This window comes from Polyergus mexicanus, unplaced genomic scaffold (genome assembly GCF_030449975.1).
Source record: "Polyergus mexicanus isolate NDT 795.1 unplaced genomic scaffold, iyPolMexi1.0 SCAF_4, whole genome shotgun sequence".
Taxonomy (NCBI): Eukaryota; Metazoa; Arthropoda; class Insecta; order Hymenoptera; family Formicidae; genus Polyergus; species Polyergus mexicanus.
Window position 1 is genome coordinate 8,329,937 of NW_027223324.1, and position 25,791 is coordinate 8,355,727.

General features: G+C 37.2%; 1 protein-coding gene and 1 long non-coding RNA gene across 7 annotated transcripts in view; one reads left to right on the forward strand and one right to left on the reverse strand.

Moving 5' to 3' along the window:
• Positions 1-6,084, reverse strand: part of LOC138932646 (uncharacterized) — a 199,878-nt gene extending 193,794 nt beyond the window's left edge. For all 3 annotated transcript variants that reach the window (XR_011446804.1, XR_011446806.1, XR_011446805.1), the window contains exon 1: positions 5,995-6,084. This is a non-coding gene — a long non-coding RNA (uncharacterized lncRNA). The remainder of the gene's footprint in view (positions 1-5,994) is intronic.
• Positions 1-25,791, forward strand: part of LOC138932643 (dipeptidase 1) — a 72,997-nt gene that overhangs the window by 31,280 nt on the left and 15,926 nt on the right. For 3 of the 4 annotated variants that reach the window (XM_070294679.1, XM_070294678.1, XM_070294680.1), the window contains exons 5-8: positions 2,010-2,160; positions 6,010-6,079; positions 22,567-22,743; positions 23,023-23,107. In XM_070294679.1, the coding sequence (XP_070150780.1) occupies positions 2,010-2,160; positions 6,010-6,079; positions 22,567-22,743; positions 23,023-23,107 (483 nt within the window). The remainder of the gene's footprint in view (positions 1-2,009; positions 2,161-6,009; positions 6,080-22,566; positions 22,744-23,022; positions 23,108-25,791) is intronic. The other variant, XM_070294681.1, reaches the window with a different exon arrangement.

The following is a 25,791-nucleotide window of genomic DNA, read 5'->3' on the forward strand; positions in this document are numbered from 1 at the left end:
AAGTATGCAAATTTTAGTACAGGCACTCTTCTACTTACAAACTTTCGTTTTACGAACTTTCGCAAGTAGGAAGAAAATTATAATTCGTCAGTGCCAACGTCGTGAGCGTCCTGCCGCTTATACGAAGAAGAATGTAAAACAATTCAGTTAAAGATAATGCGGTTTCTGTTTCTTTTTTAACATAATTTGTCTTCTATTGCTCGATAAAAAATTTAAGTAAAATAATTACGAACTTGCATACGTCGACTTAAAAAAATAGCGTATCCAGAAATTGTAAAATTGAATTAATTTTTGAAAACATTAAGGGCCGTGGCACATAAAAAAAACTTAAACGATAAGACTTATAAGACATAAGCAAATTGACTAATCATGGTCGAACAATAAGCCAGCCATATTGAAACGTAAGCAACGCTGAAAATTCCGTATGGTTGAAATTCAGTCTTAAGTCTTACTGCTTAAGTCTTTTTATATGCTAGGGCCCTTACTCTTTCATTCAAGAGTCTTACAATGAGCTCTTCGATTATCCGCATGAATTCTTCAATTATCGATCGTTGAATCAGTATACAAATGATACGTATAAACATTTATTAATACGCGAGAACCTATTTAAAATACACACCGGTATGGTGAAACGATGCAGGTCGTATTATGTATTCCGGTTTACTGCTTTTGTGTGCGATATTACCTCGCTCCGGAATGTTATTTTTAGAAGCGCGGTAATCCGTTGACGTCAAGTGTATTACTTCCGCCTACCTGCCGTGAATTCTTTGTAATTGGATGATAAATTATAGTGTTGTTTTTTCTCCTTTTTTATCAAACTCATCCGTAAGCCGATGCTGAAGTATGCTCAAGCGGGCAATGAATTCGCACGGGAAAACGATGAAACTATACACGTGTAATTTCGTGTGTATGCGAATGTATTGACGGTAAGACGCTCCCTAATCCGATGTATCCAATGAGGTATTTTAATGAAATCCGTATAACGTATACCGCGAAATTGAATTCCTCGATACCATCGGCCGGATCTTGCGCCAATGAATTTGATTAAGTGATTAAGCGTCGCAAATCGAATTCGCGGAATGACAAAATGCTCGATTACCAGTTGATTAAGAGCCCAAACTCCACCCGCTAAGTCTTCTTCGATCGACTCCCGGATTTTGGATTTTAGTGGCCTGAGTCATCGGCTTAATTAACTTCTATTTATACTGTAATTAATGATCACCGCGATGAAACATTCGATAACGACGGGTAATTTGAAAGATTTAATTAATCCACAGAGATCGAAGACGTAAGATAAGCTCGCTTAATTATAATCCACGCGCGTCGCGCATTATGCGCGTCGTAATTGAATTTTAAACTCGTATTGTTTACGCTCGGCCTTGTACGGAATAAGAGGGGCACGAGGATAAAAATATCGCGTTTAAGTATTGTATTTTTCTCCGACGGTATTTCGTCTCGACAATTTCGAATCTACGTACGTATATTCGTCGAAAATGTTGTTTCAACGCGACTCCGTCTTTACTTTCCGATGTCGTACGCAAACAGAATTTGCAAACTTTCTCAGATCCATTTACCATCGACGTTACTTGATTCGGGAACACGGTCGGAACTTTGTTACGGTGTTCCGGCCGTTATTTGATTCAAGTCACTCGCATTATGTGCGAAAGATTGCGAAAATGAGATTATTCTTTCGATGATGTAAACATTAATGGACGAAATATAAATTTCGTTCATTAACACGGAACGTCAAAGAGTTAAAACGTTGATGTTTACGTATATCCAGGATTTCTCTATCCGAACGCATGCGTCTGAAACATTCCTCGGCTTATTGGTTTCATGGCGCGTGTCATACAAATCCACCGCTACTCTGTCAGAATAATAGCTCGTAATAGCGCGGGTGTGTGTGATGGAACTCAGTTCCAAATAAGATTTAAAGTTACGCCATTATCGTTATGAATAACTGTGAGCAGACGGTGATGCGCAAAGTAAATTATGATATATGATTTCAGGTATCGAGAAGGCGCACAAAGAGAATAGATTAGCGAGTCTGATAGGGGTCGAGGGGGGCCACGCTGTCGGAGCGAGTCTGGCAGTTCTGAGGATGCTGTACGAGCTCGGCGCCAGGTATCTCACCCTCACGCACACATGCAACACGCCTTGGTGAGTATGCCAACGCAAAAATGCGATATAAAAGTCATAAAAAATGTCGTACTGTAAAAGGGAACAATAAGGAGAAACCAGAAGCAAAACCCCGTTACATCCGTATGAGATCGTACGAACTGCAATCTCGTTGTGGTCGTCGCTGTTATACGTTTGCGAACACATATACACGTACACAGACTCAAGCTTTAATTATGTTAAGTTTCACAAAGTACATGCGCGCAGCGACGAGACTATTTTGCTTAAATCGAGGCGTTAAACGTTTTAAATACAATCTTATTAGGATAGAAAATTGCAAGTACGATTTTTTACGACGATAAAACTGATTTATCAAATCTCGAATATATTGTATATATTTGTCGCTTTGGAAATATAATTTTGAGAAAACTTGCCATTATTGCGTTGTTTGTAGACGCAAAGAGTGGAAGACCGGTCGACGCTTTTACATCTCATATCTCGATTTGTGAAACGTAAATACGAGTGTCCGCGAGAGTGTACAATAGATCGAACAAGAGCGACACAATTGTCCGGGGTCAGAAGTCAAAATAAAAATTTATCACCGGATGTGTGTTGATGCGCGAATAGCGATTACCAGTGTAGAATTTTATCGTCCAGCCGTTGAATATGGGCCGCAAACCGCGCAATAACGTTGGGCATTTCAGACATATAATCGCCGAAGCCTTTACAACCGGGACTTTTCATCCGCGCTCTGCCTGGAGTGAAATACCTACTGATCGACGATAGTAGTAATTCCAAGTCGTACACAGTTTCGTTCATTTCTCGTGCATTAAAAGCTATCGCTTTGAACGCGAGCGGTAAAACGTTTAACGTAAACGGATTAAAGTTCCGTAAGATCAACGTTACTACAATGTGTGTATGTATGCGCGCGCGTCTGTACAATAATCCGTAAAATTCGTAATTTCGGCCCTTTAAAAGTCGAATTGAAAAAGATGGCGATTGCAATATCGAGGAATTATATATGAATTCCTGTTACATGGATTATCCAGCTTTATGTGAATTAATATATCCATCGCTATTTCAAAATATTTTGACTATTTTGTAAAATTTCAATTTGTCATGGTTAGTAAAAAGGAGAATTATATTTAAATCTGTTATTCTAGAGAGAATATTATATTCCAAAATCTTTATTTCTCAAGAAACATGAAAAACATGCAGTAGCATTAATATGATCTTATATCTTTAGAGAAAAAGCATTCTCATTCTACTACTACATTTATATTAATAGCTAATATTAATTATAAATTTATTAGCTCTATGTGTATAAAAAAAATTACTATGTATAATGAAAAATAAAAACGCATATCTTCCGTTAGCTTTAGAATAAAATTCTTTCTCTAAAATAAGTAATTCAATTATATCGTGTCATCCCAGGTTTCAGCGTGAAATTTCCCGGTGTAATCCACGGTCTTTCTTTTATACGTCGAGTTGTTTTGTTTCGAGATGGGAAGAGAGTATCGAGCGGGTATGCCGGGTTAAGATCGCAGGTCGTCTGCCCCAGCTGATGCCGCAGCAGACACCGTGGAAATATTATCACACGCGACAAACAATGAACAAATTCGCGAGTGCCTATTTTTAAGACTTCGGAAACACAATATAAAACTTTTCGAGCGAATTGACGAATATTGCGAAGTATAGTATCGTTCCGACGCGCCGCTTTTGTACGAGTGAGACAAGCTCAAATTTATCTGTCCCCTCAGGTTCTGTATTTCCGCGTGTTTCTATAATATCGCTCTCAGTTTTATGACATTCGCCAGAGTCAAGAATCGGCGCTCTAATATAAATCCATTTTATGGCATTGTGTTTACGATCGAGATGAATTTATATTATTCTTCTAAACTTTCGCCATTTATCTCATGAAACTTTTCAATAAAGAATACAAATTTCTCTCTGATTAATATCGGACGAATTTTCTCGCGAAATTCTCTCGCGACCTAATACTATTATTCGAAAATCACTTTTAGATTAGAGTTTTCGTTTTATTCCATTAAGCAATGTATTCATTACATCGGATTATCCCGAGAAGGAATAATTATGTAAAACGCTACTTTTTAAAACATCCTCAATATATTTCGTATAGCTAGGAATAAAAGAGAATTCCAGATTATTTCGCCGAGTAATACCTACTTACTCTCGTCATTACGAAACGCTGTATTACGCGATGTATAATAAGAAACACGCAAGACGGCGATCAACTCGCTCGGTTCATTTATGAGTATATTTAGCCGAACCTGAGGATACCGCGTCGGGGGAGGAAATGCACGCAGAGCCGCATCGATAAAAATTGTTAACAATAGACGCGTTGCCGCGACCGACCTCCGGCGCGATTTATTTCCGCGACAGGCGAAACACGACGGCCGACATATTTCATGCATCCCTGCGTTGCTCCGTAATTAAATCTCGCGTGTAACATGATAAATCCCCGCGCGCGGATTAATGTATATTGTAACAATATTATACGCGTCCGGCGAGCATTCGGCATTTTACGACTGCGATAGATAGGGCGATTACAATGCACGGCCAAACAAAAATGCCGCCTCTCTAGGCGCGCGCGATCGTAAATTCGTGAAATCGCGTCCGTGCGGTTTAACTCCGATGCGATGAAACGTTCGACCGAAGGGCGTCGAACGAGAGGGAAAGCCGCGAGATCGAATGATTTAATGACGCGTGTCCATGAAACGTTCGCAATTAAATCCGGCAGTGCGGCTGGAACTTCAAACCGATCTCGAGTCGAGGATTAGTACACGACGGTCGATGGTTATCGATTATCGCTATCGTCACTACTGCCGCATCGTTGCTCTATTCGCAACGGCTTAGAGGATATCGGTACTAACGCGCACGATTGTCAGCGTGATATTACCTCGAGTCCTCGAGCTGACGCTTAAAGCGCGTCGTACGTCTCGCGTAATCCCATCTACATAAGATATTTAACTCTCCCTTTCCCCGCCTCACCGCCAGTTGTTATCGTGATTAGACGTGGCGTAACATGCCGTAGAGAATCGGAATGCATTACGTAATACGCGACTAAAAGATATTTATGTAAATTGAGAAAAATGACTTGTATAGAAAGTATTAGAAAAATTTATTTCTCCTTGTTGACATAGAAAATGGTCGATTTCTTTCACATACAAGCCATCCAATTCGACGAAACGTCATTTACTTGCACGTTACATGACAGGATCCAATTAACAATTCATCACGTTGTAGGAACATCTACACTATCGATCCTATCAACGGCCATAGAGAAACGTTCTCGTAATTATCTCGAAATAAAATTCGGCGAATAAAATAATCCCGTTAAATTTTTTTACTACATCAATTTGTCACATCAATTTTTATATATCTAAATCCGAAAAGTGATTAGATTTTTAAAAAATATATAAAAATTGAGATGCATGGCGCGTGTAACATTTTTTATCCAATAGTTCGCGACTATCTCGATATTATGTTTTGTGTAAAGAAAAAAAATTCTCTTATTTTTATTCCCGAAAGTAAAAATAAATTTAAAAGCTAAGGATAAGTAATATCGAAATATCTGTGGATTTTTATTTCGCCAAAATATATATTGAAACTAACGAACGTTACATTGTGTGTAATATAGATTTAATGAAGTCGCACACAAGAATAGTCTCGAAATCATACGGAATAGAGACGATATGATTGCGAACCGCATTCAATTGTGCAATTCGGCGCAAGCTACTGTCCTATGAATAATACTATTGCCGTTATCGTTAGCATTATGGTAGCGTGGAAACTTGTGATTAGAGAGGATTCTATCGCAATAACGTTCACAATTGTCGCTACTGAGTTACTGACCTGTTGGTTCGTTAGGGCAGACTGCAGCACGGCGGATGAACCCGGTCAAGTGCCTCAAATCGGTGGTCTCTCGAATTTCGGCAAGGTGAGTACTAAAAACACATGCAAATCCATATATCATACCGATACGCGCGTTACAATGATCTATTTTTTTTTTTTTTTATTATTATTATTTGCAAAGATACGGAAAATATAACACGATACTAATAAAAGTACATATAACGTTGTTATTCATATAGCGATATAATATTTCATTCCTCGCGAGATATAACGCCTAGAGTTCATGAGATTTTGTAAAATTATAAATTCACGTTCACGATTATGGCATCGAGAACACAATTTTATTAAACATACCATTCTGCAATCTATAAAATTAAATTCGTAAAGAAATATGCGTATGCGCATTTAGCGCTATCGTGCACGCTTGGTTTCATTTATATAATAGCAAATAGAATAGAAGAAAAATAACGCGAATATATTACGTATTAAAATACAATATATTTCAAAACAAATCTCTCGAAATTTTTTGAACTAATAGTTTCAAAGCTCGATTATGGTGTCAAATAGAATTAAAATGTACACATTCTCTGCTCACGTGCTCGTTGTGACAGAATGACCGAGTTTGACCGCGTCAGCCATATTCAACTGAGTTTAATCGCAAATCTGGTATGTTCTGTGCCATTTGTATCGACGTGTCGTCCATAAATATACGGATTTCGATGAGAATTTAAACGAAAAATGGTTTCGCCAAAGTGGAACCGAAATGTTTTTGGTCCAATCGGAGATCCATTGGAAACGGTGATATTGAATTTATTGCCACGATGATTCCGCGAGGGTTTATGGCGTATGCACTAGAAAAGCTGACGCTATAACATCAAAGTAATAGCATCAAACGTTATGATACAATTTCCTCGTTGCATCCCATCTTAATCGTAAAAATAGCGAAATTATGTTAATGTACAATGCTATATGACAAACAATTGTTTTCAAGTACTCCGAATATCTCTCTGTTCTGGAAATTAATGGAGAATCGGACACGAAGCACAAATAGCTTGACACGTGACGGTAGAGGTGACATCGCTAACAAAGCGAAATTACCGTTATATAGTTCATTTAATTAGCGAATTAATTCAACTACTTTCGATGTTTCGACATTTTAAAAGAGTCGTCTTTGTCGTGAAACGCCAAATTTCATGAAATTAAATTTCTAACAATCTACCAATCAAGCTGATCCTCTGAAAACTACTAAAATGGATGGAATATGTTTCGAAGTTCTACAGCGCTATTGTTCACCTACATGACAAAGGATGGTTAGTTCAAGGAATTAGTGGTCGTTTCCAAATTCCCTCCAACTCTCCGATACGCCAGGTCTGTCCATTATCGGTAAAGTAGCTACTTAACTTTTAATATGTAAGTTTCATCGTTGAGAGCTTCAAGAATATCTAAAGAATATCCCTTTCGTCGTAAAAGACGAAAATATTTTAAAAGATATACAAATTCGCGTGCGCGCGAGAATTTACTAAAATATTTAATAAAATATTGAAAAGCGCAAAACTTATCATAAAATTTTAATTTAATGACAACGAAATAAAATCTGAAGAAAATCAAATAGTGATTACAACCGAGCAAAAATGACAACTTTGACAACTAATGGCACATACGATGATACAAGACCTCGTATTGATTTTGAAGTATACGAGAGGGCCTTTTCTAAGCAATCACTTAAGAGTAATGCCGCCTCTCACCTTTCAAGGATATATCTTCCACTTGTCAAACTGTAAGTTTTCCGCGAAAGTGTCACGTAGAAGAGTCGTTGCGAAAGTTTACGCTAGGGAATAGCGTGAGCAACAGGACTGTCACTCGACAGACTTCATCGATCCAAAGCTCAGGAAACAGCGACAGTAAATTTTCCTCGGTCATTTCCAAGTTGCGAAATTGCCATAATTGATTAAATTCCATTTGCCCCATTAATGTTGTATCTGAGCGGTTCGTTGAATTTATTTCGATTATTCAAATAAATTAAATTTACTCGAAAAGTAACGTTGTTAACTCGATTTGAGCAAATAAAGTTCTATATATTTCTCGACTCATTTTTATTGTATATCTTTATGTTCTTAATTATTTCAATATCCATGTAGTTTGTGCTTAAAGCATTCTCGCGTTGATTTACAATTAATCGATTTCTACGTACGATGTTAACCATCGTAGATGTTCCGTAACAGAAATTTTGATTGTGTTTGCGACAGTGGTATTAAGTCCTCGCCGATCAAGGAGGAATTGAATTTGCACTAAGGTGCTGCTTCGAGCTGTTAGTTGCACGCTCAAACAAAACTCTAAGAACTTCATTGTCTTCAATTCCAGAGAACTACCTAAGGTCTTGTTCCATTATCGATGGAATTGGTGACGAGTTTAGCTGAATTCAAATAACAATCAATATTTGTATTCGCTGGCTTTTCATTATTGATATATTTTAAAATATATATATATATATTGCGTATATATAATTTATATCATTTTATTTTCAAGTATTTTAGATGCGTTATTAATAAAATTGATAGATCTTTTATTTACAGCAAAACACTTCTCTATATTTCTACGAAACAAGATTATATTGTCTATGTTATTTGATATAAAAGTAATAGAATATTCTCTCTCTCTCTCTCTCTCTCTCCATTTCTTAGGTATGTATGCATATATATTTAAATATATTAGAGAAAGTAGAAACTATTGTTGAAAGCTTGAGGAAATTGCTTAATTCTATTTATGTCGATGCATCTACGACGCGACTAGTACACGTTGCTTGTCGCAAACGGCGCCGGAGGAATTTTCCCGACATCTTCCTACCAGATACTACTTACTAGATCATTCATATTTTATGAGTGGAATAAGACCGAGCATCTTCCTCACTGCGCGTTTATCCGTCTATACTGACGGATATCACCCACCGTTCTTCAATGCACGGCAAATGGTCAGAAGCAGGAAATAGAGAGAGAGTGACAGATCCCAGGAGCATTTTCGACGACCGAGGATGCATACGAACGACTTTAGGGATGTAGTACAAATGTAAGCCACCTGCAGACGTAGAAATTTCACAAATATTCAGTGGAAATGACGTGACGGTGAGCCGTTGCTTATCTTTTTGAGACAAGGAGAGATTGATTTTGCATCGCGTTTAAAATCGCCCGTCAAAGAAATCAAACGTCTCAGTAGAATCTTTTTCAATATCTGTGCGATAGTTTTTGTTTTATATAATGGTAGAAATTTTTATAATAATCGATCATAGCTGTTGAATCGAATAAAGATAGAAATAAAAATAAATAGAGAATAATAAAGACAAATTTCCAAATTGTTGGAAATGAAAAAAGATTGCTAACTAGGACAAATGTTGCGATTATTCAGTTGATTCTTTTGCAATGGGTATTTCGTGTCACGTTCCAATGGTGCTTTAACAGCATTCTGTAGATTCGCATCTTATTCCACGTACAGAATGTAAAGTAGAAAATCCCGGATTCTAGTAGGCAGTTCCGCGGACGTGCACGATTAAAAATTCATAGAAAATCTTCGAGTCGGTAGAATTTTACGCAATCTTGGATTTACCCGGGCTTCCGGAGAAGTTTGATTGCATTAAACCGATTGTGTATCGCTATGAGAATCGTTTAAAACTTTCGCGATCGTCCAGAAATCATCTCGATATATCGATAAAAAATATATATAAATTATTCAAAAAAGAAATATCTGTTATATTCTTTCCAAGTACAATATATCTTAAAAATAAGCATGTTCCATTATTGTCTCTGTTATCGTGAAGATATCTTTCTTTTTATAGAATCTTAAAAACGCAACAGAATTACCACGATACTTTCTGGTACATTCAAGTACATTAATGTCGCATTAAAAGGATTAAAGTACAATGGCATGTAACTTTCTCGCGGGTTACAGTTAAAATTTACAATTATTAATGCACACGGGAGAGGAAACGTTAACCGTGACGGATCCCCTTTTGTTCCTAAAAATCCCGCCGTTTCTAACGACCGAAGCCACTTTCGTTCTGCCATTCGGGAAAATACCAAACGACGTACTTTCCAGACGTTCGCCGAAAGCCGCAGAGCATGCTTTCACGAGGACGAGAAAAGGTCAGAAAGGGAAGGGATATGCAACTGCAGCTGGAACGGAGCATTTCCGTCGACGCGCGGAATTTACATCGCTCCTACATATTCGCAACTCGTTGTCGGTGGTTCTCGCAGTCGCCAATAGAAGCGGAACCTCACGACAAGACGAGTAAGACTCGTTTTAGTGGCGATAGCGATAGTGTAAAGTGGAGTATGCTGATAGGATGCATTTCAATGGCAAGCCTTTTCCAGAAAAATAAACGAGAAGTGCGAATCTCTGATTACTTTGCGATCAATGTAAAATAAATTGTAATTTGGTAATATTTCCAATTCTACGAAAGCGAAATAATGGGTACTACATTATAATGTTAATGCGATTTTCCTGACGTTTTAATTAAAACGACAGTAAAATCATGTAGAGAAAATCTTTATTCGCAAAGGAAAAAAATATCAAATTGCATTTTTAAGATAGAGATTAAATTAGATTAAATTTTTGCGAGATACGCCTCAGGGAATTTCATCTAATTACATACTCTTTGGATTACTTATTTTATTAAAAAGGGAAAATCATGACTGTGCGGTCAGCGTCCGCGATTTTTACGCAGTTGTATTCTCGTAATACTTGAAGAAAATATGCAAACGGCTGTCACGACACCTCCTGCATTTCTCAGAGAATTTTAATTCAAAATCTGCATAATTAACTTTTGCTTTTAACAAATATAAACTATGCTTTCTTTTTATCGTCAAATATTAACTAATAATAATAAAATAAATTTATCAAAACCTAAAATATTTTGTTACGCGAGTTTCAAATTTAATAATATTTTTAAATTATTTTTTTTTTTTATTATCGTCAACAAATAGCATAATAACTTATGTTCCGCGTTCAATATCGACACGGCGTCAACAAGGTGGAAGGATTTCGAGACGAAAGTTCCTGCCCGCGCCAATATACGGTCCCTCTACTTATTGTTAGTGACTGACTTCGATATTCCCAAGTATCGACTGCAATTGGCCGAACAAATTTGTGCGCCATTCGAGCGATTCGACCTGCTTCTGACACATCAGCTATTTATGTTCACAGATCCCCTCGTTTCAGCCCCCTCTCTCATCCACACCTTCCAAGAGTCTCCCCTATTTCTGCCCTCTATTGTCTTAGGTACTTCTTATTTCCCTCGAGGGTAACGTTTTTGACACACTGGGAAATTTCTCGGGGAAGTTTTATGAATTTCTACTGCTAAATCTGCCGCGAGGCATAAAAAGACGAATTACGAAATGAGAGAGGAATCCAAGATGAAATAAGCAGCGTTACCAAGAAGATCAATTTATAATATTAGCATCTACTTTATAAGAATTAGATCTTAATTTTTTTAGATGATACATCCTAAACGAATGTTTTCCTACAGAAACGCGCGATGGAACAAATATCAAAATATTGTTAAATTTTCGTTTTGCAAATTTAACAACACGCATATACGCTTCGTTGCGTTCGCAATTCAATGGACCACGGATTTTCCATCATTTTTCACTCACATGTACGCGCGCGAAAAACCAGACTCGAAATCTCTGTTATCGACAGGTCGAATTTTTTTAATATCGTTATCTGGTACTTCGTAAATTTCAAACTGCAAAAATAATTGCGTCAGTTTAATTTTCAATACGCGCTCAGATTTTCCAGTAAATTTTGAGCATATAAATAACGTTGAAATACTTTGAGCGAGAAAAAATATTATCGGAACAATTTTAAGATTTTTGAAAAGGGTAAAACTTTTCGGATAAAGATATTAGCATAAATATACATCGCGAATTAAAACTTGAAGGAACACGAGTCTTTTCTATGTTTTAAATAAAATTTTAGCAATACTTCTTTACGATATATATTCTTAATTCCATAAAATTGTCTTGCATTTTCTTAAATTGATCTATAATATCTTGTTTTCTTTCTGTTTTCTATCCTCGCCGTTTTATTTCGTTTTAATTCCTTTTTCTGATCTTTTTCTTACACCATCACTCCTTACAAGTGGTGACACTGCAAGAGTAGCGAGACCAGTGGAAGCCATTTCCGTGGCGGTGCCATAATTTACGTAATTCTTCTTGTTTCCACTTATGCAATAGGAACAACGGCTACACCAGACTCGTAAAGATAAAAAATTGTCACCAAGGTCCCGAGATTGCCGGGCGTCCGCGGTAGTATTTCACTTTTACAGAGTCTCTTCATGCGGCTAACCCGTGCGATTCTCTCTTCTTCCGTTCTTTCCTGCCCTCGTCCCTTTCATTCTCCCTTCGCGTCGCGAAATGGGGTTCTCGTCCGCGAAATTCGACCAGCTTTAACGCGGCACCGATTAAGATCTAAAGAGCCCCCTCGACGTGTTTCCATTTCCTCCGAAGGAAATTTCTGCGAGTACCCTCCCCCCTTACCTTAACATTATCCACATACACAACCACTTCTGCCGGCTGTTCGCCGAGCGGCATCAGTAGCGAAATCGAGTAACATGGTAATCGCGTTGCGCGGCACGTATCCATTGTACTAAGGGAAATGACAATGCCAGATTACCTTCGGGGACGATTCGCGCGATAACCATGCCGGTGCGCGCGTGACGCAACGTATTTTTCGGCCGGGGTCGGACAGACAATCGCCGGGATAAAGCATTCCGATCGAACCAGCAAACTGCGTTCCAATAATGATCCCACCGATCGTGGTTTTATTTTTAAAACTGCAACCTCGTCTACCGCGCAGAGACAACGCGCGGGTCGAAAGTTGATCGTTTCGATGCTTGTAGAATGGATAAAGGAAAAAGTTTAATAGGAACTCATGGAACGCGAGCGTCGCGATTGTAGCCAAATAGCACGTTTACGATTATATCGATGCCAAGGATAAACAAAAAACAGTTTTATAACATTTCATTATCTCTAATATTTAGTTGGAGAGAAAAATAATAGCGAGTACTCGTCTGAAAAATCGATAACATCTTTTAATCAAACTTGGCATCTCTATTCAATAAATGTGCTATTTTTTTTTTTACAAGGCCTCAAAATAAACAGCAATAAGCTGTTTTTGATTTATTATTTCAAATTGAATGGCTGCATTCAAATTCGAGAATAATCGAGTAATGTGTTGAATTAATTAGTGATCATTAGAAGTTCTGGCAACCGCGAAGCAGTTACGACTTCATTTATATTCAAGTCTCTAGAACTTGATGCGATTTCGATCGAAACGAACAGTTTGAGGTTGTCGGGCATCGATAACGTGAACCTTATATCGATCGGAGTGTCGAAACATCTGGTCAAGCGAACGTTCAAAACTTTCATGCGTCTGACACGAACGGTCTCTGTCAAGGGGCAAACTCGACAACGATATGTTTCGGAGCCCGGTATAGTCCAGGGCCTCTCTCTCTCTCTCTCTCTAACTCAGCTACAATTCGACGCAATCAATTCGGTTAGTTGGTTGGCTTAACTGTCCCGATATTCCGTCATCTGGGACAGTGTCGAGTCGACGTATCTGTTCGGAACAATCAAACTGGCGCGATTTAATCTACTGAATTTGTCGATGATACTATCGCCATCGTGTTCAATGCTATAAATGATATTTCCTCGCGATATCGAATCGCGGATCTTCAAAAAAAAATTCATAACAGTTTCATTTATCATTGATGAAAAAAATGTCTTAATCTTTCAATCATTCTTTTCTCGTGCATACGTACGTAGAATGTGTTCCAATGTGCAGCGCATTATTTCTCTCTGATGACAAATCTTCGACTAGAGATTAAAATCTCTCACTAATAAATAATGCGGAAGAGTCGGATATCTTCCGTATTTAATTATATGTATCGAATCGTATCTCATAAATATTCGAAACGGTCGCGAATATTCAAAACGAGATGGCTCCTTGAATATTCAAATACTCGAGAATTCGTCGCGTCCTCTTCTAGTTTCTACCGCGATATTTCTCGTTTCTTGACGATGAAAAAAAGAATCGACCTAGCTGCACACCGGGCTAACTGTGCCTCCGGTGAACCGAGAGAGAATCGAGACATTATAAATCTTCACGTACCATGAAACCAACCGACACGCTACTAAAACCGTAAGAGGTGATGCTCATTATCTGCGAAACTGCGACAGATTTTACCGGTCTTCTCTTTTTATCTCTTTCTCTTTCTCTCATGCGACCCATTTACGTCGTGTTCGTCTTACCTACGTATCGACACGATTTCGAGTAGATAAGCCAACGTTCTGCTCGCCAGTGGAAAAGGAATCGGGCGTTTCCCGCTTCGAGTCACGGATTACAGCAAGCACGGAGGATTCGCTCGACCGTAAAAAAGCTCGCGATCAAGATGGATGGATGAAGTAGAATGTTTTCCACAGAGTTTCCATTTGGAAATCCATCGGAATAATTCAAATGTAACTTTTATGACGCAAAAAAAAAAGTCATTTCGCAACAAAATACAAAAACGCGATACAACATGACCAGGAAATTTTTTTCATATTTTAAAGGAGAAAACATATTGAGAGCATTAAAATGTAAAGCATAAAGACAATTAATTATCCATATTTAAATCCCTATGTCTTTTATATATTCTACTTATATATTTGTGTGATGAATAATTTTATATATTTATTTAGAAGCGCGTCACGTACACGTAACATATACACATATAATACATAACAGAAAAATGAATACATTTCAGCCAAGTCCATTTCTACGCGTGATATTCGTGTAATAAAGTTTGATATCTCGTATGATATCTCGTGTAACAATCGAGAAAGAATGTACTCTTACTATACTTTTTTCCGCTCGGTTGCCATATTGCAACACCCGTCTCGCGATATAGGCTTTATATATAATTCCTCGCTTTTCTTTTATGCCTCGAACTGGTGTTCGCATCATTTCTCAGCTACACGTAAGTAATAAACAGGTCTTCAAGCTCACTCGCTGAAAATTCTCGGCGATATCTCAAGAACTAAAGTTTCAAAAGAGAAGCCGTCACACGAATCCCTTTACCTCGATGCCGTAAAAGAACCTTCGTTTTAACGAGCGTTCCTACGATCTCTTTGATGTTTACATTAAGTTTTCTCAACATTACTTTAAAATCATTATTTGACTCTCGCGTTACAATGAAAAGCTCTTATTGTAGAATACACTTTCTCTTTCATCATTCACTTATGTTTCGCAATGTCTTAATTATCTCGAAATGAAATTCTTCTAAGAATTATACTGTCTTCTCTTTGTCATTCAATCCCAAGATATTTACATTTTATCATCGTTTTATTACAATAGAAATATGATAATTTTTATACATTTTTTCTTCTCGTATATAAAGATATTAGGAGAAACACACTCGTGCGATATAATATCAAAGCCTTGCTCGTCTAGTGAGCAATGAAGCAGTCGTGTGTACAGAGGCCGTCTTTTATGAGAAAAGTACTACGATCCGATACCTGGAACGTTTCATCCCGCTCTCTTTCAGTCCATTCCCCTCGACCGGAACTGGTAATCGTTGTAACTTTCGTAAAAGAAAAACACGGTTATCACGACTCATGTCGCAATAGTATAAAAGATACGCAAATAAATGTCAAACGGCAAACGAAAGAAAAGAGAGAAGAAGAACTGTGATATTAAAAACACGCACAAGTATCTTATGATCATTTAAAATGAGAAACATTGCAATTTGCAATCGTTATCTGCGAACACCTCACTTTGGAAAAACGATAGACGCGGCTAAATAGATTTTAAAATATAAATAGATTCTAAAATAGATTTTTCTTGATATTAAGAGTAAGAGTCCATAGATAAAATCTCATTTACAGAAATTTATTTAATTATTTTCTAAAATTTAATTAACATCTTCTCACATCTTTAAAGAAACCTTTTTAAACACGCGCGTAAATTTTTTCGCATCTTTTTTCTTCCAACATCAACGCTTGCAAAAGAACGATTATTCGCAACTGTGCGAGCGATGAAAATGTAGATATACATGTATATTAAATGAACTCAAAAAAGAAGAATGCCTGTGAAGATGTAAAAAAAATGTGAATACCTTGAAGATAAATAAAATCTTAAAATTGATACTGGTGCGCGTCTTTGCTGATTATACCGAGCATTTTTACATTTACATTTTACATGAGAGACTGCCGAAAATTGCAAATGATACGAATGCTCAACCATGCGAAGAACGAGGCAAATACCGCTGACGCGTTAAATTACATTTCATCTGTAATATTCAAAATTAGCTTGACGTAACGCGTAACATGAAAAATACATACGATCATGAGTTTCATCAAATTGAAACGAACTTGCATAATTTTCTTCGACTCCGCAATTAGAATCGCGATTGTAATTATTATATTTTATTTATACCCTAAAAGAATTCGTCCCAAAAAATAAATTAAATTAAAAGATTTAGTTTTTTATTCTTCTTTAATAGCTTTGAAGCACGATCGCGCATAAATATAGAAAATCTTCTTTAAAATAAAGTCACAACGATAAAAGAAGATTTTATAAAAACGAAGATTTTTATTACCGTAAGTTGAAAAGAAACCATCTCAAAGACAAATTAAGTATATTGTAACTGTTTTTAGATTGCATTCATTTTCTATATCTATCCTGGCTGCTCTCTTCTTTGCACATATTTATATATTTATACTATTATTTTTTATATAATCGAATCAAGAGGAAAAATACGCGATCTTTTCGTTACATCTGAAGAAGCGACGCGATCGATATGCGACAATGCTCGGGTTATTTGATTTTAAGTTGTCTATATCGTATCAAAGCGATTTAATCAGCCGTCTATCAAGAGCGCTTTCGAAAGAAGGACGACTATCGCGCTTCCATGATCTGCCACGTACGAGAAAATAGCTTCGCCTTCGGTATCCTCTTTCCCTGTTATATCCCGAAGCTACGTTTTCCAACCTTCTACGTGATTCTTTGTATCGACGTGAGATTATAAGCGCGTACACGTTAGAGAGCGATCCGTCGAATAGGATTCGAATCTCGCGTGCATGCGCACACCAAAAGTGGCCGATATCTACGGATCCTATATGCTACTCTCGCGCTAAAAGCACTGACTCCGTCACACCCCGATGCTCTCGACTTAATTGCTCCGGCAAAGCCCTTAGAGTGTAGACTAAAATCACGAAAAAGGAGCGAGGTATAGGAGGGGAAGATCAGAGGCCGAAAGTAGGGCGAGTAATTCTTTTTGCGCATCGTTCAATCTCGATTTGAGGGACGCATTTAGGGACGAACAAACGTCTTTTACATAATATGTAAAATAAGATTAAACAATATATAGTATGATTTTTCTACGTAGAGCATTTTAATGAATGCGGATAAAATTTCGCTCTTCGATGTATGTTGCTGTTGAAGCACAACTTTACTTTCCTCTATGATTAATCGCTTCGTAGAGCTTCGATGGAATCGAATGGGATTGTAATAAACAGGATAAAAACTTTCATAAAAGTAAAAGGAAAGGAGAAAAGGATAAAAGAAGAGAGAGAAAGAAAGGAGAGAGAGAGAGAGAGGGGTGATTTATTATGCCGCACTATCCAAGACACTTCCGAGGACAATAGGTTAATATTTCGTGAAAAAGATAAAAGTTAGAAAAAATGGGTTATACGTGTGAGGAATAGTCGATATTTCTTTCGCGGGATCATTTCTCAGGGGCTTCGACGTAAGAGCATTAATCGCGCTGTCGAAATACTTGTCTCGCGTCCGAGAGACCCTTCCCCAGGTATTAACTACTTATCACGGTCGGCTTCGCGACGTTATCAATATTGCAGTCTCTCGCCTCGCTTAATTTCATCAAGTTCGCGCATTATCGTTGGCGAGCTACAGTGAAGCTCTTTAAAACTGCGTTATCGTTTCCTCTCGGAAGGTCCACTCGGTCTTAAATCCCGAGATTCACGCGGACCATCTCGTAAGCGCTAAACTTTCCAACACACTGGTCTTTTATTAACTTTCCCGCTTTTTACCTCTTGTCCCTTATCCCTAGCCGCGGGCGCACATTCTTACCCATCGGCAAACTTTAGCGAGCTACTACCAAAATCGATTTTCATTCTCGCCGAAGTCGTTCGAGATACAGATAAGACTTAATTCATTTTAACATAACGTTGAACTCGATTCTTCGAATTTAGTCAATCACTGCAATATTATATCTAAATATTAGCGGAAGTCCGCAAAATAGTTACTCGCGCGCGTTGCTTTTGCGAATCAAAAATAAAACAATTTATTGCAAACAAAAAAGAATCAGATGATTTATTATTATTATATATATATATATATACGCGCATTTCTCGCATAATCTTATATTTTCTTTAGTAAAAATATAATATAAACAGAATAAAAAGTCAATTGAATACGAAACTGCACAAAATCTGCGACCAATATATAGCGAGCCGTGTATGTCGATTTATGCGGAATCAATTTTCGCAATCTGAGTCCGAAGGAAAGCTGCGACAGTTGCCACAACAGTTTCTGAATTAATTCGTCGCAGCCCAGATACCAAAAGAGTAACGCGGATGTTTGCAAAGACGCAATATGGCAGTACAGCTGGCCAATAAGTTTCCGAAAGTGTTATGGGTTGGCCGGCCGCGCCCTTTTGAGGCGAGATGCGATAGCTTGTTCTAGGAGTTCGCGTTTAAATAGTCGGCAGGGCGCCGACAGTTTGGCAAACTCAAGTTGGACGATAACGGTAGTCGTAGGTTTTGACGGTAAAGCGTGGCTGTGTTGTAAACGTGGTAAGTTTTATCATCGAGAAAGAACAGGATGACCGGCCATCCCGTCGTTGTCGCCAACTTGAATCAATCAAAGCGAGAACGTCTCACGAGCATATATATCCGCGGGGCGAACGAACGCGGATAGAGGCGCATTTTCGGTCCGATTTGCTTTCGTCTCCGACTCCGTTAGTTCACCCATCGGAAAAACTTTCGACATTTCAATTTCTGTGCAATTTCCTATGCCAAGATACGAGACATCATCCGCTGATCCTTTGTCTCCGCGGAAGTGGTCCGCATTGGAATCTTGTCCGAGATTTAGCTAGTCTGCTTCGATCGAGCGGATCTCTCAAGTGGAAAATGCATCCCGGAAAGCGAAATTGGAATTGCGGAGATTGAAACCAATATAATTTCAGAGAGTTCAATTTTGGATGCCACAGATTCGAGAAATGTGCATAAGTTAATCGTAATGATTGGGTGTAAGGCTAAAGCAGATACGATAACGTGCTATTTCTCAATAATATAATCAATGACTTGATCTTAATAATTGCTATAGTATAGATAATTGTTATAAAACACTTTTGTTTGAAACGATTTCAAAATTTTTTTAAACAGATTTATAAATACCCGTTATTATTAATGAAAGATTTATACACAAAAATTAAAATATATTTAGTATATTTTTCACGCTGGTTCTCTGTTTAAAAAATAAGAAGAGAGAAGAAAAAGAATTCAACTGGAATTTTTATCTTCAAAGAAATGCATATACATTTTTTGTTATTTTAATTAATTCTATTAATTATATCTTATAAAAAAAGAAAATAGATAAAAATATTCTTGTGTTGCTATATAATTTCTGTTTTTTTTTATAAGTACTATTTTATAAAAAAATTAAATAAATAAAAAATGTGTCATATTATTATAATAATATGCAATAAAAATAACAATTCCTCTCCAATAAAAATTTTATAAAATTTTTTATTTGTAGTAGCTATTTTTACAATTATTTTATTTTCCATTAAAAATAGATAAGAGTTTATTTATCCTAATCTTTTTCCAAAGAGAAATGTATTTTATCTGTTGGTATAAAAATTCTATTTATAGAGTAATATCTATTGTCATTGAAAAACTTTATATAAATCGAAAAATATCTTTATTTAAAAATGTCTCAAATCTATACATCAAACGTATATAAAGTATTTCTAATATATTCGAATTTAAATTCTAATACATCAAATTTGTAGGAACAAAGTTTTAATAAAATTTAAATCGAAGCGATTGAAGATGTTCCATAGGAAATGGAATTTTATTTCTATTGAATAATATTACAAATTGAGAAAATTTGATTTTGTTATTTACAATATTTCCAGTCGAAGTGAATTAACTTCGTCTCGGAGTCAAAAATAAAAAAAAATTAGACACAAGGAATGAATAAACGTCTCGACCCCTTCTTCGATTTCTCCGAAAAATACCTGAGGGAGCAATGAATGGAAGAACGTATCTATGATACGAGTGGATACCTTTCAAAAGGACTCATGGGAGAATGAAGCTTATTCGTCATCCTGTCGACCGATAGGTCGCACCAACCACCACTATTGCACTACCTTCTTAACACACCTCGAAGCTCCTAGAGGGTAAACTCTTCCAATAACCAGAAAAAATATGTATCATCATCCTCTAAAAGAAATAAATTTACTATGAATGTGCTGGGGGAGTAGCGAGGGATCGTAGATTAGGGCAATAATGTCCCCTAAAAGAGACCCTCCCCCTTCTCTCCATCAATCAAATGTTTATGTATGAATATATTCTATAACTTGTGATTCCATTTCCTGACGCCTAAATGACATAAACTACATTATTTCGCGTGAAAAAAAAAATCCATTTTGTCAGAGTGGAAAACAAAATTGCAAATAAATTAATCGTAATTATTTTTTATTCCGGTTACACGTTGGCGAATTTCATTAAAATTTATTGTTTCTAGATAAAAAGGAGGTAAACGGAGTAAAAAATCTGGCTAGATCGCAAACACATGAGATGCCTCTTCAGAAAATAAATTGCTTGAATAATGGAAAAGAATCGCTAGAGCCAGGCTTACGCATCTCTCTCTCTCTCTCTCTCTCTCTCTCTCTCTCTCTCTCTCTCTCTTCCTCTCATTCCTCTTTCTCTCCTTTTCATCAAGGCTTCTTCAATCGGCAAAACCATCCTATCGCGTGTCACTTGCACGTATCCAATCCCAACGGCGCTTTTCTCTTTCGACGATTCTATGCAACGAGATTTTTCGCGAGCAGTCTCTGATTCTTGAAAATTTGTTAAGGAGAAGTGCATTCTAATTTTCTCAAAAAATAGAATTTGACAAGGAAATCTCAAGAAGAGCCATCAGAAAAATAAAAACGTTTATCGTATAAGAATTCGACTGCTAAATTTTTAACGCTCAAGTTCATATATTCCCTATTATTAATCCTTCGTTAAACACGTCGCTCAATCTGCTGCAAGATTCACCTGCATGCGCGTGTTGAAGTTCTCTTTATTTATTTGTCAATACATTCCGTCTCGTTCCTTCGTACGTGAAGCATGTCCACAATGAAAACGAGACGGAAGTCGCGCTAAGAATTCGTCATGAGAGAAAAAAAGAGCAGAAGCACAACTATGGCAAAGCTGTGGAGAGAACCGAGAAGGAATCCTTAGACGTTCAGTTTATCACGTTGCCAGTTTAACAAAGCATTCCCGTTTAACGGAGATAACGTTCTCCGTACAGGAAAGAATCGGAATTCGTGCAACAACTTAGCTTCTAACAAGGATAACTCTTCCGTGCCAATTTAGCGAGTTTCAATTTTGATTTCAAAAAATACAAATACCATTGTTAATAAAATACACATATATTTAAAAAAAAAACATATATATATATATATATCTAATGCTAATATTTCATTTACAATGACCTTATTTTTGTGAATCTGTTTTTAACATAAAACTGTTTCAAGAAATCCCTGATTTAAAAAAATGTTCTAATGAATCAATTATTAAAATCAAATTCTATTTTACACTACAAAGTTATTTTATATTAAAATTTTAAAATATCGCATTATATTCTGCAATATAAATTACAAGATATGTTTCTACAAATCTTGCATGATATTGTTCTCTCTTAAACATATCGATTAATAGACATTAGAAAATTCGATATTTCTGTTTCAACGGCCCACTGTCTCCCGCATTGGCATTCTTCTCGGGATTGCAGCTCCAGAAAGAATTTGTTCTAAACTTCAATCCTATCCGCGCAATAAGTGTCACTGATCCTAACGTGCACGGACTATAAACTAGTCCATTCGCTTCGCCATCGATGCAAAATTTAATTCGGAAAGTAACTCAGACAGATACATAACTAATCTTCTGTCAGTCTGACCTTAATCTTAAAGAAGCCATAAAAATAAACAATGGGAAAAATACTCTTGAAAGAGAAGATCACTTGAAATTTATCAAAAAATAATGAAAAGAAGAATTGATCAAAAATTGCGTGACACTGTCATCGAGATGAAACAGTGAATTTCTTCGAGTTGCTTTATATAATACATATATAATCTGGATTAGTGTCAGTTTACCGCAAGAATATTCGAGAGACGATGCACCAAAAGGCGTGCCTTTCGATGCTGAAACCGCGATATATCTCCAAGTATTTTAATCCGCAATGTCTCGATGCCGTATCGCGAGAGCGAGAGTTCGCGAGTATCGGAAACAATTCGGAATGACTTTTCAGAGTGTCGTATTGGAGATGAATCGACTTGGGATGATGGTGGACCTCTCCCACGTCTCGGTGCCCACAATGTTGGACGCCATGGCGACATCGAGAGCGCCGGTGATTTTCAGTCACAGCAGCGCTCACGCTCTTTGCAATTCCTCGCGAAATGTGCCTGACCACGCGCTGCAAACTTTGGTAAATTTCTCGCAAAATTCTCCCAAACAGTCAAAGATAATAAATGCGTGTAACGTTTTAATTCGACGTGGTCACATATATAATTTTTTTTTAATTTAATGATTCTATGTTTATTTTTTCTCTATAAATATTGTATAATAATTCGTATGTTATATGAACTCTAAATTTCATAAATTATATTATATAATAGTCACATATTAAAGTATATATTTTTCTATGGTTTATTGATAATTCAGAATCGCGTTAAACGAAATATGAATACGAATGTTTTGTTTGCAGGCGCAGACCGGTGGTATAGTTATGGTATCCTTCTATCCCCATTTTATCAGCTGTGGCGAAAAATCGACGCTCGAGGATGTAGCAGGTGAGCGATAAGAATTGTTCAATTTTAATTATTAATACATTCGCATTTGTGCAAGACTTAATATCAGAACTCGGATATTACTGTGTTATTTCGTTTGCATAGCACGATGCGTTAATAAAATTTTCGAAAATGAAATCCAATTATCTGTAGGTATTATACACGCTTAAAGCGCAAGATATTTGTTTACCAAAATGCACCATTATCTCGAAATTTTTCAAATAAAACAACGCGCGTACGCAATTCGTTATAACGTCTGATGGAATCGGCTATTTCCCGCATTTAAATATAAATATAAATATACAAATACAAATATATATATATATATATATATTTCCGCGTCTGTATTCTTTTCAGAATGAGATAAATTGGGGCATTGAATAAAATTTTCTTCATTAGCTTCTTTCTCTCTAGTATAATCAACGTTACTTTGACACGCTTTTATCTTTTGTAGCTCTGAGCAGGCGATGACAATCGCCTGCTCTTATATTTCACAGTAAAGATTAATTGAGAAAATTATCGCACTTGGTTTCTTTTTTCACGAATGATATGGTTTCTGCGATTAAGCCACGGCTTTCAAAGTCATCGTTGATGTTGCAAAGCGAACATCTCCAAAGCTCTCTGCTAAAGCGGCTAGATGAGTATTAGGTGCCAATTTCAAACAGATTGCTTATTTGCATTATTGTAGAGTGGCTTAAAGTTTCAAAGGCATTAACATTTGAAACCACATCGCTAATACAAACGGCTTTGTCTATATGTGTGTGTGTGTGTGTGTGTGTGTGTGTGTGTGTGTGTGTGTGTGTGTGTGTATCTAACATAATTAGATATACAGATTAAAACGGAATTTTAATCGAGAATATATGTAGCCATGATATACTCTGAGATTAAATTGAAATGAAATATTAAATTTCTCGTTCGAAATGCGAGTCGATTTAAATTATTAATTTAAATAACCAAGCAACGTGTAACTGGACAAAAAGATAAAAATCCTTTCCATTTTAGTATAATGATGTAACTTTTCCTATGGAATTTCAAGTATGCCACGTTTGATAAAGTTAGCTCAACACTTTCGAGCGAAATCGATTGCGAAGCCGAAGCCGTAACCCAAAAGTTCACACTTTGCGCGGCCAAACCGCGGTTCCGAATGCATCCTGCGAAAACCCGAGCGTTTCTGCAGGCAAACGCAGACAAAAAAGTGAAACGTCCGTGACGTTTTCCCGCGGGAACAGCCAGTTCCGTTCCATGGTATCGCCAAGCGGTGTCAATTTTTGCATATAGATGCGAGAACGCGAATTTTCAGATCTACAAGAAGGAAGGCGAGATGGACACAGGGCGTTTACCTGCTTCTCTCTCTGTTAAATTGGATCCGAGAAAACGGCGTAGGAGAATGTCATAATTCTTAATCCACGAAGATAATAAACGCGAGATAATAAATTCTTTAATTTCGTCCATTTTTCTTACGCTAATCTCCCGGGATCTCGCAGAATGCAAACTCGGAGAACCCCACAAGATTTGTAGTTTTACTAGGATCTTAATAATCCCATGTCGCCATTTCCCAGTGTTCCCATGCGCCTTCCATAAGAATAAGCAGATGCGGCGTATAATATTGTACTGAGGTACGGAACGCATCTCGCGCTCGCTGTAAATTTTATACGCGTGGCATTAAATCGCGCGGAATTGACAGATGAAATTGCGCAGCGCATACCACGGAAAACGCGCAGCGAAACAAAGGAAAGAATGAATATCGTTGGCCCGGACAATAATCGCAGGGCCCGGAGGGCTGCGCATCGGACGCGTAATCGGGCGTAGTCAGGGTGCCTGAATAATCGTTTCCTTCCGCAAGCGACATCTCTAATTGCTTTACATTGACTGTTACAGGGCCGCGGAGAAAATTATGTCCGCCATGGGAAAGCGGGGAAGAAAATTATGGATGGGAACGGGAAATGTGCGTTATATACCGGGTGGTGCACAATTATAATTTCGGGATTGTGCGATTCGCGCGTTTCGTGCGTCGGATTGGCCATTCGGGGAGCGGTATTACGCTTATGATTGATTCTCACCACGCTCGCCGTTTTCCTCCCCTTCGTTTTCCGCATCCCGTTACTGATCATCTCGTGTTGCTCATCCAGCGAAGCGTGGCTGTTCCCATAGCGATCGTCGTCGTTATCGCAACTCGCAATTCCCCGCAATGCATTTATCGAGTGCCTGCTTCTTTGTTTGCAGCGCGAATGAAATTTTCTCCATTTAAACTCGCAATCTGCGTGCGTTAAAACCGTGCGCGAAAAGAGTACGTATACCTAAATACTTTCGATCCATATGTGCCCTTTTATTTAACTGATGCGACACGTAATTCTATTTGCATCGTTCCCAAATTCGAGAGATGTTGCAAATATTCAATGTATATGATATCTAAAAAATTATAATTTATTCTCATCAAAAACGACACTTTCAATCTATTAACAAAATAATATATTTAATGGCAAATTTTTAATTATCCGTGATGAAGAGTATGGATCTCTTTCGTATTATAAAATATAAGATAGTATATTTCGTTTCGTGAGTAAACTTTACATCGTTTACGCAAACACGCTGTTTCTTCGTTTCCGCTTTGTATGATTATATTGTATATCGCGCATGTTTCTCGCGTGAAACATCAAAATACCACCTACGTTGCATCTCGAGAGACA